Below are 16,135 nucleotides of genomic sequence, written 5' to 3'. Positions count from 1 at the left end.
TCTGGACAGTACATGGCGGGGTGACGGATGGCATGGACACAGTGGCACACATGAGGGGTGATGGACGCGGCGACACACTGACACAGGCGACGAGACACAGACACAGCGACGTGTCGTGGCGAGGCGGCGACTCCCCGCGGCGACACGCGGCGGAACTAGTAGTAGGAGTCCCGCCCCGAGGACTCCCTGGACGCGGATACAGACACAGACCCTGACTCATCGGACTCATCGAAGTCATAGCTGTAGTCTGACTCATCCGACTCGTGAGAACCTGAAGTGAACCCTGACTCGCTTGACTCACCGGAGTATTAGTAATATCTGCTCTCGTTTGACTCCTGGGAGTCACTGTTATACACTGACTCATCTGAGTCTGTGAGGCCAGAGTTAAACTTTATTTCGTCCGACTCATTAGAGGAGCTGTTCCCGAACTCATCTGACTCATGGGACTCCTCACTGTACTTGGACTCATCTGAATCATGAAAGCCAAAGCTCAGTACTGACTCCCCTGACTCAGGGGAATCATAGCTGTACTTGGACTCGTCTGACTTTGATTTGCCGGAGTTGAAGCTGGATTCGTCTAACTCATGGGAACCAAAGCCAAACTCTGACTCACTTGACTGACGTAAGCCAGCCTTGAAGCTGGACTCGTCTGACTCATGGGAACCGAAGCTGAACTTTGATTTGCTTGACTTGAAGCTGGACTCATCTGATTCGTGGGAATCATAGCCGAACTTTGACTTTCCTGACTCACGGAAGCCAGACTTGAAGCTGGACTCATCTGACTCGTAGGAATCAAAGCCGAACTCATACTTGCCTGACTTGAAGCTGGACTCATCTGATTCGTGGGAATCAGAGCCGAAATTGGACTTGCCTGACCTGAAGCTGGACTCATCTGATTCGTCGGAATCAGAGCCGAAATTGGACTTGCCTGACCTGAAGCTGGACTCATCTGATTCGTGGGAATAAGAGCCGAAATTGGACTTGCCTGACCTGAAGCTGGACTCATCTGATTCGTGGGAATAAGAGCCGAAATTGGACTTGCCTGACTTGAAGCTGGACTCATCTGATTCGTGGGAATCAGAGCCGAAATTGGACTTGCCTGACCTGAAGCTGGACTCATCTGATTCGTCGGAATCAGAGCCGAAATTGGACTTGCCTGACCTGAAGCTGGACTCATCTGATTCGTCGGAATCAGAGCCGAAATTGGACTTGCCTGACCTGAAGCTGGACTCATCTGATTCGTCGGAATAAGAGCCGAAATTGGACTTGCCTGACTTGAAGCTGGACTCATCTGATTCGTGGGAATCAGAGCCGAAATTGGACTTGCCTGACCTGAAGCTGGACTCATCTGATTCGTCGGAATCAGAGCCGAAATTGGACTTGCCTGACCTGAAGCTGGACTCATCTGATTCGTCGGAATAAGAGCCGAAATTGGACTTGCCTGACCTGAAGCTGGACTCATCTGATTCGTCGGAATCAGAGCCGAAATTGGACTTGCCTGACTTGAAGCTGGACTCATCTGATTCGTGGGAATCAGAGCCGAAACTGGACTTGCCTGACTTAAAGTTGGACTCGTCTGACTCATGGGAACCAAAGCTAAACCTTGACTCGCCAGACTCACGGGAGTCGTAGTGAGCCTCGCCCTCGTAGCTGACGTCGGGCTTGTAGCCGGAGTGGCCATCCACGAAGTACTTCACCTTCTGCAGGCGGCCGTCGGGCAGGAGCACGTAGTACGAGCCATCAGTGTAGTCGTCGTCACGCTTCTCGGCGTGACCGAAGTCGTTCCCGTACTTGTCCTTCACCTTGTAGCTGTACTCATACTTGGGCTCCGATGACTCATAGGACTCGTGAGAGTTCTCGAAGGAATATCCGTAAGTCTCCTGCAAGGGAAATATATCTTGTTTTAGAAAAGTCGTCTGAAGGGAGTCACAATGTGGGTTCAAGAGTCTTAGTCAGCCACCTCTTCCACAAAGATTGTTTGAGAACAGTGACGTCCTGGGGCAGCGTGAACGTGGCCCACGTGGCAGCCTAAGGGTGGATCTTTCTCATGACCTCCCAGGTAGAAACACACCTCAAGAGACCGAATTCCTCGGCCGGTGGCGGCGGCGGTGATGGCCAGGAGGAGCAGCACCTGTGTGGGGGAGGAGGAAAGGATGGTTGGGGAGGGCAGCAGTGAGGCTCACACCAAGACACCGAAACTAGTGGGCAGCATGTCAACAGGTTCACAAACTGTCAGACCAATAAACTTTTCATCTACCTATTTATATAAGTCTGTTTGGCTATATCTCTATATGTCTATTTCTGTATTATCTACTTATCTATGTAGGTGATAGGGGCTGAGCTTGTAGTGTTGGTGTCGGTGGCGTTGGCTGTGTGCTCACCTTGGCGATCATTGTGTATGAGTGGCGGGGGTTCGAGTGAGTATGTGTCCAGCAGGTAAACACACGCATATATACCCGCCGCTTCAGCTGGTTTTCCCTCTTCTTGTGTGACAGTAAAAGTAGACCAAGATCATTCCCAACCTATTCCATGTTTTTCACACCCCTAAAAACAGCTGAAGGGACCCCGCATGCCCGTACCATCTCGCAGTAGTGTTCCCTCTCGTTCTGTCTATGGCAGTAAAAGTGGCTCAAGATTACTCGCAACCGGTTTAATGGTCTTCAACACCCCAAAAGTTGATTGGTTGACCCCACATACCTTCGTCGTGCTCCTCCTCCTTGTATGGCAGGAGAAATAGAGCATGATCGCACGCAACCTGTTTTGAGTTTTTCACGCCTCCAAAAAGCTGGTTTGCTGGTCAGTTGGCCCTCATTCAGAACCACCTCGCAGTACATGCATACCTTCCCTGCTTCTTCTTGTATGGCAGGAAAAGTAGAGCAAGATAACAAGCAACCTGTTTTAGAGTTTTGAAAGACCCCAAGTGACTGGTTCGCCGGTCACTTGGCTCACATACAAAACTATCTCGCAGTACATATATAGTTTTTCTCCTTCTTGTATGGCAGGAAAGGTAGAGTAATATCACACGCAACCTGTTTAGAGTTTTTCACCCCTCCCAAAATTTGGTTCGGTGGTCAGTTGGCCCACATTCAAAACCATCTCTCAGTACATACTTTTCGTACCTCGTGTTTGGCAGGAAAAGTAGAACAATATCACACGCAACCTGTTTAGTTTTTCAAGACCCCCAAAACCTGGCACTACTCACTTGGCCCACATCCCGCACAGGCTTACCAGATTATCGTACTCAGAACACTGCATCGGTTTTGAGAGCCCAAACTGTCTTCCATATACAAATAACGATATCAGATTAAAGTTAATGTTAAAACCGCTCATTCTTGATGTTCTTGGCAATAGGTATATATCGGAAGCCGGAAAATATAATGTGCTAAGTGTGATGATCTGGTAACACTGATCCCGCACCGTCCCTCTGTAAACAGGTTGAGCGCCGGTTCGTGGGTGACGTCAGGGCGATCCATACCCAGCAGCATCCCAGGTCAGATTACTAGGTCGTGGGTCCTCTCCCTTGCCCGCCTCACCGCCCCTTTATCTAAAATCTGTAACAGTCACATTAGGACTCCTCTCACTCTCACTCACTCTCACTCTCACCTCCCAATGCAGGTTAATGTGAGAGGTATGTTTAGTTCACTTATACACAGGTCTACTCAAACGGTAGGTTAAGTATCGTGGAAAGGCGATTTTTTTTTTTGTTGTTGTTGTTGCTGTTGTTGGGATCATAATTTATAGCTGCGCGTGGTCTCGGTGCTCATATCCGTCTACAGCTTAAAGGAAGACGTTCTGAAATTTGTTATAACAGGATATTATTAGCAGGAGACCATATATGAAATGAAGACGAGTATGGGGCAGGTGTTTTGAAAGCTTAGGAGATTGTTATGATGGTAGGTTACGTTAGGTTAGGTTAGATCACATTACTTAGGTATAGTGTAAAGGCACAGTAACTCGAGCACAGGGGGAAACTTTAGATAGAGAAGGAAAGTGAAGCAAAGAAGAGAAAGTTGTGTTTTTATGATTCGGAGAAAGGCTGTCAGGTTAGGTAGGGTTGTGTTAGGGTTCATTCACACTACAAGCAGAACAGGGCAGAACAGAGGAGAGCGGAGAGGAGCGGCGTGTTAGGTGTTCACATATAAACAGAGCAGGGCGACCTGCACAAAAATCATTCGCAGGCAACAGCCCGATAAACTCCTCGGTGTTTATCTGGAAGGATGATGAAAAATGTAACGATTTACAAAGGAACATGGAATTTCATTGTTAAAGCCAAGGCCCATGGCTGTGTGGGTCACTGATGATTGGGTATAGGATCAGAATATCACCAAATTAGCTTTTCTAAACATACGGCTATTATATATCGTTAAATTGTACCTCAACTATGCACAATCTGGTCAGTTTTTGTAATTTTGGCTTCAGCAATAAAAACTCACCTATGTAGATAGCTTCTTGGCCATGTTGATTGAAGGGTGGAGCCGTGGAGGGTCGCTAGCTGTGAGCAACAAAAAATACGGCCAAATTTCCCGAGGGTGCCGCTCCGCTCCGCGTCTGTACATTCAAAACTAAGTAAAAATTAATGCCGCTACTAACCGCTCTGCTCTGCCCTGCTTGTAGTGTGAACGAACCCTTATGGTGAGTGGCAGAAAGGCACTATTATTTAAGCAAAGAGTGAAGCATTGAACAAAAAAGGAATATAAATGAAAAAGAATATGATGTGTCTGTTATTAAGATTAGAAAAAAAAAGTTATTAGGTTGCAGTATGCCAGGCAGTGTAAGAGTAACATAACTTAAGCAAACAGTGAAGCATTAAACACCGGGAATATGAAACGAAAAAGAGTACGATGCTTGTGTTATTAGAATTAGGAAGGTTTGGTTAGGTTGCATTATGTTTGGCACAGTGTAACAGCAACATCTTCTGAGCAAACAGTAAAACATTAAACGCACCGGGAAGAAAAAGGGAAGAACAGTACGATGCTTGCGTTATAAAAAATAGAAAAAAATGGTTGTTAGGTTTGGTTAGGTTGCATTATGTTAGGCACAGTGGAGAGGCAGCGTAATATAAATAAACGGATAATCATTAAACACACAGGGAATATGAAGCAGAGTATGTTGTTTGTGGTATTGAGGATATTAAAAAAAAATGTTATGTTGCATTATGATCGGCACAGTGGAAAGGCAGCGTAATATAAAGAAACAAAAAAACATTAAACACACAGGAAATATGAAGCAAAGAAGAGCATGTTGTTTGTGGCATTGAGGATATTAAAAAAAATGTTATGTTGCATTAACTTTGGCATATTGGAGAGGCAGCGTAATTTATGCAAAGAGAAAAGCATGGAAACGAGAGAGAATGTGAAAAGAAGAGAACTATGACGCTTGTGTTATTAATATTAAAAAAAGGGTTTGGCTAGCGTGCAATATGTTAGGTAGAGTGTAAAAGCAACATGATATAAGGAAAAAAATAAAGCATTAACACACATAGAGAATACGAAGGAAGAAGAGTAGAGGAGATGCTTATGTTATTGAGATTAGAAAAAGGTCGTCTGGTACATCACAATTGAACCCGTTTCCCGCGCAGAAGGTGGACCAGGTGACGCGAGCGCTTGATCAGTGGCGTCTGCACACACACACACACACACACACACACACACACACGAACACACGAACACGAACTCACACACACACAAAAAAAAAAATAATAATAATAAATAAATAAATAAATAAACAAATAAATAAATAAATAATAATAATAATAGAATAAATAAATAAATAAGTAAATAAATAAATAAATAAAAGGCCTGCTATACGTTAACGATGAAAATACACCGTCATATTGCTTTTACCCGCGTGTATAGTGTTGCCTCCAGTTCTTGTTTCTACCCTCACTGTCATGCACTCTAACCACCTCTTAAATATCACTGAATACGTCACTTTTTATTCTTCTTATATTAATCTTCTGCTGCTTGATCTTTCCGTTATCCAGTCTTTATGTGTTCTAAGTAACTGTCTACTTGATTTCCTGCGTCATTAATTCTTGTCTATGATCAGCGGCCTCGCACTGAATACGACACATGTTCTTTTTCCTTCTTAAACTCATTTTCTGTTGTTTGATTCTTACAGTTAACCGGTCTATATTTATTTAAGTGTCGTCTACTTGATTTCCTTTATCATGAATTTCTTGTCTATGATCAGCGGCCCCCTATTGAACACGCCACATAATTTTGTTTACTTTAACTAATTTTCTTTTGCTTGATTTTCTCCGTTCGCGTCTTTACGTATTTTAATAACTGTCTGCTGCTTGATTCCCTGTAGTCTTAATTCTTCTCTATGTCTCAGGCGTGTCAGTGTTACAGATTTCTTAGCTTATTGCATCGGTAATCGTCTGGCTTTACCGCTTCACCTGTGCTTTGTAATAATGATGATGATGATGATGATGATAAGGCGCCCAAGTGGGTTAATGTGATCGGCGTGACACTTTTATAACTCTTTTCAAGTATATCTTCGCGTCCTACTTTCTCGGTGTCCATCACAAAAAGTATATTGTCTCGGTGGAGGAGTTTTATTTTCTTTATTTCTTATCATCATCGCCGCGCGTAATCGTTTCATCCGAGGTATATATTTTTTGCCGCCGCGTCCCTTCTTCCTCTCAGAAAGGTATGTTGTTTTAGCAACGTTGCCAGATTATCGTACTCAGCCTCCTATGTTTGCCTATTTCCGACCCAAAAACAGCCTCCTCGACCACAATAACTGCCTTCATATATACTTAACGTTAAAATGGTTAATTATTGCTGTTTCTTGGCAATAGTTAAGGATCAGAAACCGATAAATACGATGCTCTGAGTACGATAATCTGGCAACGTTGTGTTTTAGTCGAGTCTGCCTAACCTGTTTCTCATTATAACTGCACGTCTGGGGAGTACTTATTAGGTCGAGCTATTATTTTCTCCCTAAGATGAGCATTGAGAACAAAAATGCAAAGCTTCAAGTACAGGATGGTAGACTATATTGCCGCTATGACCAGGTGTGTGGTAACAGATGCCTCCCTCACCAACACCTGACCCACCAGCAGCGACCTTATTTAATCTTTTTTTCTTATATGCTGCCATAACCCCGGTAGGCTCTCTTGATGGACTTGGTAGATGGCTTCAGCCCGTTGGTGGCGCAGGTGAACTTTATTTCAAATGGCTGCCGTGATGTATGACCCCACGGTGCTCCTCTTGACTCCTGACGCTGAATTTAGTTAGTAAAGGTGGGTGCATACGCTATAGCTGCGCGTGGCTGCGGTGCTCATCTCCGATCTGTTGGCCTGAATTTATGGTTGATAGAAGATCTGGGTAGCGTGTGAGTAATCTTCCGCCACTCAGCGATGGTTGAAATTGCCAGCGTCTTGCGGTGGAATTTGAACCTGGGTACTCGGGATCAAATGTTCGCGCGTTTACCACTCGCCCCCCCCCTCCCTCCCCCCCTGCATCTAATAGTTTTATCCCCCCCAAAAATACCTTGTTCTTTCTTCCTCTCACAAATAGTGTGTCGTTCTCCAAAGTCTTGTCTTGCTTGCTTTCATCATAACTGCTTCTCTGGTTAAGTACATTTCTTTATTGTTGGTCTATTTTTTTCTCCCTGATTTTCCTGGAAACTTGACATGTTCGAGTTTGTTTTCCTCAGCGGCCACTAAAGTCACTCAAGTTTTCGTTTGCTTTGATGTTATATTCTATTTTTTGCTTCAGCTTGAAAGGCGAATTCTCCGATGCGTGCCACGGTTTCGTTTGTAGCCGGTCAAATTTGTCCCGTTAGTTGCGCTAATATTATTCTGCTTCTGAAATTTCCTTTAAAAGCTTTCATTAGTATTGCCTTAAGTGTTGTCTTGAAGGGAAAAGTTAAATGACAAAGAAAAAAGAATGTTATGAGACCACTTTCTTGTATTAACTCAAAGGCATCCCTCTAAGTGCTGCTTAAACTGTGGGGCGCACTCTCCTAGAGGGGCTTTAGTGATATCCAGGGGGGCGCCAGCCTTGGAGGAAAAGTTTAAATTTCTGTTATTGAAGTAGTTGGTATTATCGTAACAAAAGCGTGGCCTAAATTATAGAAGTTTATGAAAAATACAAAACTATCTCCTTTATTAATTTTAGTTTTCTATAGTCTAGTTAGGCCTACCATTGTTAATAATTCTGGGAGCGAATTTTATCTATATGTCCAAGGGTGACGTGGAGGGAAGGACCCATTCCTAGGAGGGGCGTGGTAGTGAAGAGTTTCAGAACCACTGCTCTAAGGCTCGGGGCTCTGCTCTTGCTCGCTAACATGAGGGAAAAGTTAAAAGTCAAAGGAAAAAGTTGATAATTCTCATTTTACTTCCAACACCGACTCACCCCCGCACTATAGATCGGTGCTCGTGGCTTGTGCTCATGTAAGACCGCCACGCATGCGCCCTGTCACTCCTTTCTGGGCCTCACCGCGGCACCACCCGGCAGTCAGGTGGAGGGACTTCATGAGTAAGTAACCTGTCTCGAGTTTTTTTCCTTCCGGTTAAGGAGACGGAGCAAGAACTAAACAAAAGTGTAAAAAAAAAAAAAATCTTGAAACATGCTTCTCACCCCCGGTGTGAGATGAAAGGAAAATGACGAAAAGAATTAACACATCCACTTTTTTTTTTTTTACCAGAATGTTGAAATCTTCACTGAGAACCTCGTTACTTTCCTATATCTGTGTTGGCACCAGCTGCCCCAGGAGCTGAGGTGATGCCGGGGACACTCTTCTTGCTGGCGTGTTTCCCAGGACTGCTTGCTCCCACGTACAACAGGCAACATATTGGATAAAATGTTGCCCCACAACAGCGGCTTGCTTAGGTTATCATGGATGTCGTGGCGGTCATGATATCTACCGAAGCCTAACCGATATAATAGATAGAACCACCTGAGACAAAGCAACACACCGACAGTATTAATGCATTGCTAACAGATGCAGAGCGTCGAATGGACGACTAGTTTCCTTTACTGGCAGCTGCAGGGTAACAGATGCCTCCCTCCGTTGGCTAACAAATGGAGGCAGCTGCAGGGTAACATTTGCCTGCGTCTGTTGCCTCCCCCTGTGACATACCAAAAGCCTCCCTTACCCACACCTGACCCGCCAGCCTGATAATGAGTAACTTAGGAACCCTTGATCGCCCGGGTAAATAAGATGCACAAGTTCTTTGAGTTTCTTACGTGTATTTATGAATGGTATGACAAGACCTGACGCAGCAGGCAGCATGATGAGAAGGTGAAGACGACCCTGTCGCCTGTGTCGACGCGGCGATGACGGTGACGGTGACGGTGATGGTGATGGCGATGACGGTGATGGCGCCTCAGTACGCTGGGCAGGACTACTTGCACTAAATGACGATTACAAACATTAATTCGTTGAAGCCGTGAGGAAGCCGGGCTCGCAGGGCTCATAGGAATAAGAGTTCCTTAGCTCCATAGGAATAGATCTACTTAGACTCGTTGGAGTCCCTGCCATAGTAGTAGGACTCCCCGGACTCCCTGGAGTCGGAGTCGTAGCGGGCCTCGCCCTCGTAGCTGACGTCGGCCACGTAGCCGGAGTCGCCGTCCACGTAGTAGGTCACCTTCTGCAGGCGGCCGTCGGGCAGGTGGTTGTAGTAGAAGCCCTGCGTGTACTCGTCATCGCGGCTCTCCCTGTGGCCGAAGTCGTTACCGTAGTAGTCCTTCACCTGGTAGCTGAAGTCGTACTTGGCCTCGTCGGACTCGTAGGACTCGGAGTCGTCGTAGCGGCCGTAGGAGCGCTGCGGGGAAGAAAAGCAAGGATGAGTGCATGGTCGTGACCCTCGGCGGGGTCGTGTTACTGGCGCTGCTGAGTCAGCGTGTGTTGGACTGTTAGGTGCCCGCGGCCCGCGCTTTGCTACGTACCTCGCGAGAACCGGAGTCATCGGCGACGGCAGCGGCGGCGAGGGCCAGGAGGAGCAGCACCTGTGGGGGGAAGAGGACGATGATTAGTGAAGGAGTGATGGAAGGAGTCATTAAGAGGGCGTTTGAGGCACTAACACCCTTATAGTAGTAATCTTGTGTACAATTAGTAATAGAATATAGGATGAGAGGCTGTAGTGGTGCCGCTGATGTTCTCACCTTGGCGTTCATGGTGTGGTATTGGCGGCGGCGGTGGCGGCGGCGGTGGTGGAGATGATTGTGCTCCCAGTCGGTGAACACACGCATATATACCTGACGCGCTTGGCGGTTTTTCTCGATCTTTTCTTTCGTGGGTCTGACGGTCTGGACGATGATTGGTGGAAAGGAAAAGTCAAGGTTGCCTGCCGGAGTGTTTTGCCCAGGCGGACCGGTTTGCAGGTTAAGGCGGGCTATGCAAGTGAAGGTGGAGGCAGCGCGGTTGGTGCACAAGTTGGGTCAATGGGACGCGGATAACCTCCCTTCTCTATCGTACACACTCACTGTCCATTGTAGGCAACACAGATTAAAGGTGTATCGTCTTAACATTCCCTTTCCCTCAACACACATCCCGCAGTGCAAGTGTATCGCCTCAAACGAATGGATCAATTTGAACATTACATTTCTTTTGTCTGCATTTTATCCTTCATGTAAACATCGTGAATGTCATCCACTGGACCAGGAATGACACTTGCAGCTCTGACACTCAAGGGAAAGGTCTGCGATGCCGCGTGAATCAGGTGTTAAGCGAATTAAGGGATCCGACAACCTTGATATTACACTAGTACTTCAATCGTTAATCCTCCCTCTCTTGCCTCAAACCTCCTTATCGTGACGGCTTGAAGTGAACAGTTTTCGTCATAATATATTCGGTACTTATCAATCGTTTATAATATACTGATGGAGGAAGAACTGTTAACTGACTTCTTTATCCCCTCGTGGGTTATATTAAGCGGAAGTGACATAACATAAGGAACATATAGGCCTACATTCTCAAATATTTCGGGACTTACACATCCACATTTGGCAAGGCTTTCGTAGAGGTTGTGGGTAATTTTTGGGGGTAGTTTATTATGAGCTGAGTGATAGTTTAACAAGGCTTCTGCACCATGAACGTGAAAGCTCGCATGAGAACCCGACTGATCTCCATTGTGACCTTTGGAAATAGTTTTGTGAGCCGAGAGCGTCTGGAAATTTAAGAAAGTGACAAGATGCTGGAATGTCGTGATGATTGTTTTTGTGAGTGGCCGAAACGAACTTGCGTCATTGCGGGAGCGTCTGGAAATTTAAAAAAAGTGACAAGATGATGCAATGTCGTGATGATTGTTTTTGTGAGTGGCCGAAACGAACTTGCGTCATTGTGGGAGCGTCTGGAAATTTAAAAAAAAAAGTGACAAGATGATGCAATGTCGTGATGATTGTTTTTGTGAGTGGCCGAAACGAACTGACGTCATTGTGGGAGCGTCTGCCGCGGCCCGTGACCAAGCCGCTGAACCCAAAGGAGCAAGAACCGAGGAATGATTTTAGTGTCTTTGTCGCCTCATCGTTGTTTTCATTATCACTTATTATTATCGTTATTACTATTGTTTTTATTAGTCTCATCGTCATATCATTTTTACCGCTATCACTATTTTCACCATTGCCATCATTATTATTGTTACTGGTCGCATTATCGTCTCAATATTTGTTGCCAGTGTTATTTCTACGATTATCATTATCTTTGTTATTATTAGTTTCATTATTGCTCGCTACTACTACTACTACTACTACTACTACTACTACTACTACTACTACTACTACTACTACTTTTTTTTTTTTTTACAGCAAAGGAGACAGCTCAAGGGCACAAAAAAGTAAACATTAATAAAAAAAAAAGCCCGCTACTCGCTGCTCCTAAAAAGAATCCAAAGAGGTGGCCGAAAGATACTACTACTACTACTACTACTACTACTACTACTACTACTACAACTACCACCATCATCAACTTTATCGTTATTAGTCTCATTATCGTCTCATTATTGTCATGATTACCTTTATTACCGTTGTCATTGTTACCTTCATATCTCTTAATTCATGACTCTCCGTAAAGACACGAGACTTGTAATGGGCATCAGGGTCATTTTTCATTAACATTATCATCATCATCACATTTATCATTTACCTTATAATCATCTACATTATTACCATCATTATCTTTGTTATGGGAAAGTCTGTTTTCTCCAAGGACTGTGGCATTGCTTTATCTTTCTGGCCACTCTACTCTATTTAGGAGCAGTAAGTAGCGGGCTTTTTTTTTATTATTTGTTTTTTACGCCCTTGCACTGTCTCCTCTGCTATAAAAAAAAGAGATACGAGAACCATGACATAAACACCATTATCATTTCATTATCAGCACCATTATGACAGAGGTACGATAGCCCTGCCATTGCTAGCACCATTGTCGCCCCATCATTATGCTGCTGCCCCGCCTCTCTCCCTCCACTTCTATAATCTTCTATCGCTGGGGCGGACCATCGGGCCCCACCAAGCAGCCCACCGGCGCCATATGCAGAAACGAAAAACAAGAAAAAAGAAAGATTTTTTTTTTTATCTCCTTACTTCACTTTCATTTTCTCTTTGTCGGCGCCTCAGGTGTTTGGAGGCTGCTGGACAGGCAGCTTATAGCGTCTGCACTCCTTCTTCTCTACCTGATTCGTCTCATAATTTTTTTTATAATAACAATGATGATAATAATAATAACAATAATAGTAATAATAATAATAATAATAATAATAATAATAATAATAATAATAATAATAATAATAATAGCAATAACCAGCTGACCAGGCCGGTTTTCATCCTTAGTCATTATCGTCTCATCCTTGTTGCGTCATCGTCCTAATCAGGTGAGTCAGCCGCTGATCAGTAATACACCGCATCACTCGGCACCAGCACTGTCATCATGCCGCTCACAGAAGTTCAATCAACATGTGGTGCCAGAACAATGTAAGTGTTTGTATCATTCGTACCTCATCAACTCCTTACAAAAGGTCAGTTAACGTTTGATATTTGTTAAATGGTTGACGAATAAATGATATTTTGATATTTAATATTACGTCTTTTTATCGTCACATCTGTTTTGTGGTTTCATCATGAAACCGCTTAGAAACGGACAGTTAACCTGCGGTACCAGAACCTTTTACTTGGTTATTAGCATTATCACCGCCTCACTCTCATCACCTGATCAGAAAGAGAACGTGTGAATGCGCAGAGAAGCAGCGAGTTTCTGAGATGACTGATAATGTAAATTCATATACCTTTTTTTTGTTACCTCATTGCACCATAGGGAATACTTATTGAGACGGTTGAAAATAGAGCATAATCTTCAAGATGACTGCATTATTTCTGGGCCACGTGTCGGGGGGCGCCAGTTCGAGCTCTGCCCTAGAGCAAGATGGCTGTCGTCTGCGTCGTCACACACGAGGAAGGCAAGATGGTGCAGGCGGTGGCTGAGTGGTTAGCGTGCGGGCCCCGCATTCACCGCGTGATGGACGACGCGGGTTCGAATTCGCCGCTACCACCTGGGATTTTTCAGTCACCGCCGAGTGGCCTAAGACTACCCACATGCTGTCCTGAAGACCGCCCATCAACCTGGACTCTAGAGGAAACCGTCCAGGTGAATCAAGAACGAGCTCCGGGGGGCAGCACGAGCCAAGAAAAGATGGCGCCACTATAAAACACTTGCCTGTGTCATGACGGGCAGGGTCCGACTATCATGCAGGCCCCTCAAGAAAGCCTACCGGCGCTATAGGCTGGCACGTAAAAAAAAAAAGGACCATGTTTAAACACCTTTGGCCGAAAAAAGCTATTTCGTTTTGGTAATTCCTACTGTCGGATCGCTGCCATTAAAATCAAGTCACCCCCTGTCTGTGTTGGCACGGCAAGAGTTATATTGTCGCCGATTGATTATCAGGCGCTCCACGTGTCCGATATTGCAAGTTAGTTTGCGTGCTGGCCGGCGTGTAAGTGACCTGCCACTTGTCACAACGACTGTCTGCCGAGCTCCAGCGATGCACAGTCTCCTCACAATCTCGCTTGGTAACTAAGTAATGCAAATTAAAGCAGCTGAATGAAAGTAACACACCAACAGCGCCAGCCCTTCCTAGACACAGACCGGGCGGCGCATGCTTGATCGAAGGTTGCCGGTTACCTGTACGGCCAGGTGTGGCCAGCAGATTTCAGAAGCTTTTCACTTACCAGGCCAATGATCTTACGATTACTGAATGTCAGGGGAAAAATTCAGAGGCAGTGATATTGCTTTTCCATATTTATTTCAGGAATAACATAACATGACGTGACGAAGCGGAAAGCTTAACGTGAAGGTGAAGTCGACTCGGCGGTGACGGTGATGACGATGGCGATGACGATGATGCCTCAGTATGCTGAAGAGAACTACTTGGACTCATTGGAGTCGCTTCCCCTGAAGCCTCGGCCGTAGTAGGACTCCCCGGACTCCCTGGAGTCGGAGTCGTAGCGGGCCTCGCCCTCGTAGCTGACGTCGGCCACGTAGCCGGAGTCGCCGTCCACGTAGTACGTCACCTTCTGCAGGCGGCCGTCGGGCAGGTGGTTGTAGTAGAAGCCCTGCGTGTACTCGTCCTCGCGGCTCTCCCTGTGGCCGAAGTCGTTACCGTAGTAGTCCTTCACCTGGTAGCTGAAGTCGTACTTGGCCTCGCCAGACTCGTAGGACTCGGAGTCCCCGTAGCGGCCATAGGAGCGCTGCGGGGAAGGAAAGCAAGGATGAGTGCAAGGTCGTGACCCTCGGCGGGGTCGTGTTACTGGCGCTGCTGAGTCAGCGTGTGTTGGGGTGCCCGGTGCCCGCGGCGCGGCGCGTTGCTACGTACCTCCCGAGAACCGGAGTCGTCGGCACTGGCGGCGGCGGCGGAGAGGGCCAGGAGGAGCAGCACCTGTTGGAGGAGGAGGGGGATTAGAGAGCCTCACAAGGTGGGAGGCGTATCAAGAGGCACCAGACACCCTTATTGGCAGCATGTGAACAGAAATATTACATAGGAAGTCTGGTGCGGTGACCGGCGGTGCGGTGCTCACCTTGGCGTTCATCGTGCGGTGTGTTGTGGTGTGTGTGGTGGTGGCGGTTCAGGCGGTTGTACTGACAGCAGGTTGGGCACCCTCATATATACCTAGACTGCTGGATGAAGGAGTTTCTTATGCCCAATAGTAAAAGTATGCCCAAAACGTTCACTGCCTTCACTAGCTCGCCTGACAGGAGGCGGCTTCTACAACAAACCGGTTGGGAGGTCAGACCAGGGTGTGGGCGTGTGCTGGTTGACTGATGTAGCGGCTCGTGACAACCACTCCTCTCACTTTCGTTGTATCTCTCTCTCTCTCTCTCTCTCTCTCTCTCTCTCTCTCTCTCTCTCTCTCTCTCTCTCTCTCTCTCTCTCTCTCTCTCTCTCTCTCTCTCTCTCTCTCTCTCTCTCTCTCTCTCTCTCTCTCTCTCTCTCTCTCTCTCTCTCTCTCTCGTTTATGACATCCGTATCATTATTTGCTTCATTCAGATCTTTTTACCTCCTTTGGGTTTATGCTTTGTCATGTTTATTGACCCATCTTCTTTCACACCGTTTCCATTTATTCTCATTGTGTTATCGTTGCTGAAGTGTCATGGTCACTAGTTTATGACAGAGCAGAAATATATATGAGAGAGAGAGAGAGAGAGAGAGAGAGAGAGAGAGAGAGAGAGAGAGAGAGAGAGAGAGAGAGAGAGAGAGAGAGAGAGAGAGAGAGAGAGAGAGAGAGAGAGAGAGAGAGAGAGAGAGAGAGAGAGAGAGTGTGTGTGTGTGTGTGGTGGGGGGGGGGGTCAAGGACATGTACTACATCTTATATGGCAGATTCATCTCATTCTGCACGTGGAATGATGCAGTTTGTTGCTCTTCTGAATATAACAACCTCAGAATTTCAGGTTCGCATCTCCATTATCTAGACTTTAAAAGGTTAGCATCCTCGATTGAAAGGTGTTTGCAGACAGGAAGAGGGTTTATGAGGGTTAAGTACCGCTGGGAATTAAACATTAGAATTTAACTCGAACATCTTCGTTAAGAGTACTGATAAAAGAGAAAACAAGTGGATCTTACGTGCAGGATTCAAGATTAATGTCCCCACCACAGGCACAAGGGTTAATGAGTCGGAGATGAGCACTGAGGCCACGC

The 16,135-nt window shown here is 45.9% G+C and overlaps 2 protein-coding genes across 5 annotated transcripts; both read right to left on the bottom strand.

Annotated features, from left to right (window-relative positions):
• Positions 1 to 130: 130 nt before the first annotated feature.
• On the bottom strand, positions 131 to 2,393 carry LOC127005289 (protein starmaker-like). Its single transcript, XM_050874083.1, has 3 exons — positions 2,382 to 2,393; positions 2,021 to 2,131; positions 131 to 1,916 (listed from the first exon to the last, which is right to left on the bottom strand). Exons 1-3 carry the CDS (start codon positions 2,391 to 2,393, stop codon positions 309 to 311), a joined length of 1,731 nt encoding a protein of 576 aa, XP_050730040.1. The 3' UTR covers positions 131 to 308.
• Positions 2,394 to 9,183: 6,790 nt separating this feature from the next.
• LOC127005173 (pro-resilin-like) lies at positions 9,184 to 15,114 on the bottom strand. 4 transcript variants are annotated; one of them, XM_050873846.1, is made up of 4 exons: positions 15,018 to 15,114; positions 14,816 to 14,878; positions 14,619 to 14,690; positions 9,184 to 9,706 (listed from the first exon to the last, which is right to left on the bottom strand). In XM_050873846.1, the coding sequence occupies exons 1-4, from the start codon at positions 15,027 to 15,029 to the stop codon at positions 9,467 to 9,469; spliced, it is 387 nt and encodes a 128-aa protein (XP_050729803.1). In that variant the 5' UTR covers positions 15,030 to 15,114; the 3' UTR covers positions 9,184 to 9,466. The 4 variants fall into 4 exon arrangements, with proteins under 4 accessions (XP_050729803.1, XP_050729804.1, XP_050729801.1 ...); XM_050873847.1 differs by lacking the exons at positions 14,619 to 14,690; positions 14,816 to 14,878 and adding an exon at positions 9,903 to 9,962 and having other exon boundaries at positions 9,184 to 9,778; positions 15,018 to 15,044; XM_050873844.1 differs by lacking the exons at positions 14,619 to 14,690; positions 14,816 to 14,878; positions 15,018 to 15,114 and adding exons at positions 9,903 to 9,962; positions 10,119 to 10,558 and having other exon boundaries at positions 9,184 to 9,778.
• Between the last annotated feature and the right edge of the window lie 1,021 nt (positions 15,115 to 16,135).

The sequence above is a fragment of the Eriocheir sinensis genome, chromosome 29 (genome assembly GCF_024679095.1).
Source record: "Eriocheir sinensis breed Jianghai 21 chromosome 29, ASM2467909v1, whole genome shotgun sequence".
NCBI lineage: Eukaryota > Metazoa > Arthropoda > Malacostraca > Decapoda > Varunidae > Eriocheir > Eriocheir sinensis.
Note: the sequence above shows the minus strand (reverse complement) of the source record. Positions and strands in the feature narration are given on the sequence as shown.

Bases quoted from the DNA above. Each gene is read 5' to 3' on its own strand.
- LOC127005289 (XM_050874083.1), bottom strand. The intron at 1,917-2,020 runs GTGGGCCACGTT...GACTCCCTTCAG, and splicing joins ATCCACCCTTAGGCTGCCAC to ACGACTTTTCTAAAACAAGA.
- LOC127005173 (XM_050873844.1), bottom strand. From the start codon at position 10,205: ATGCGTGTGTTCACCGACTGGGAGCACAATCATCTCCACCACCGCCGC. The intron at 9,963-10,118 runs GTGAGAACATCA...TTCCCCCCACAG, and splicing joins ACCACACCATGAACGCCAAG to GTGCTGCTCCTCCTGGCCCT. The intron at 9,779-9,902 runs GTACGTAGCAAA...TCTTCCCCGCAG, and splicing joins ATGACTCCGGTTCTCGCGAG to CGCTCCTACGGCCGCTACGA.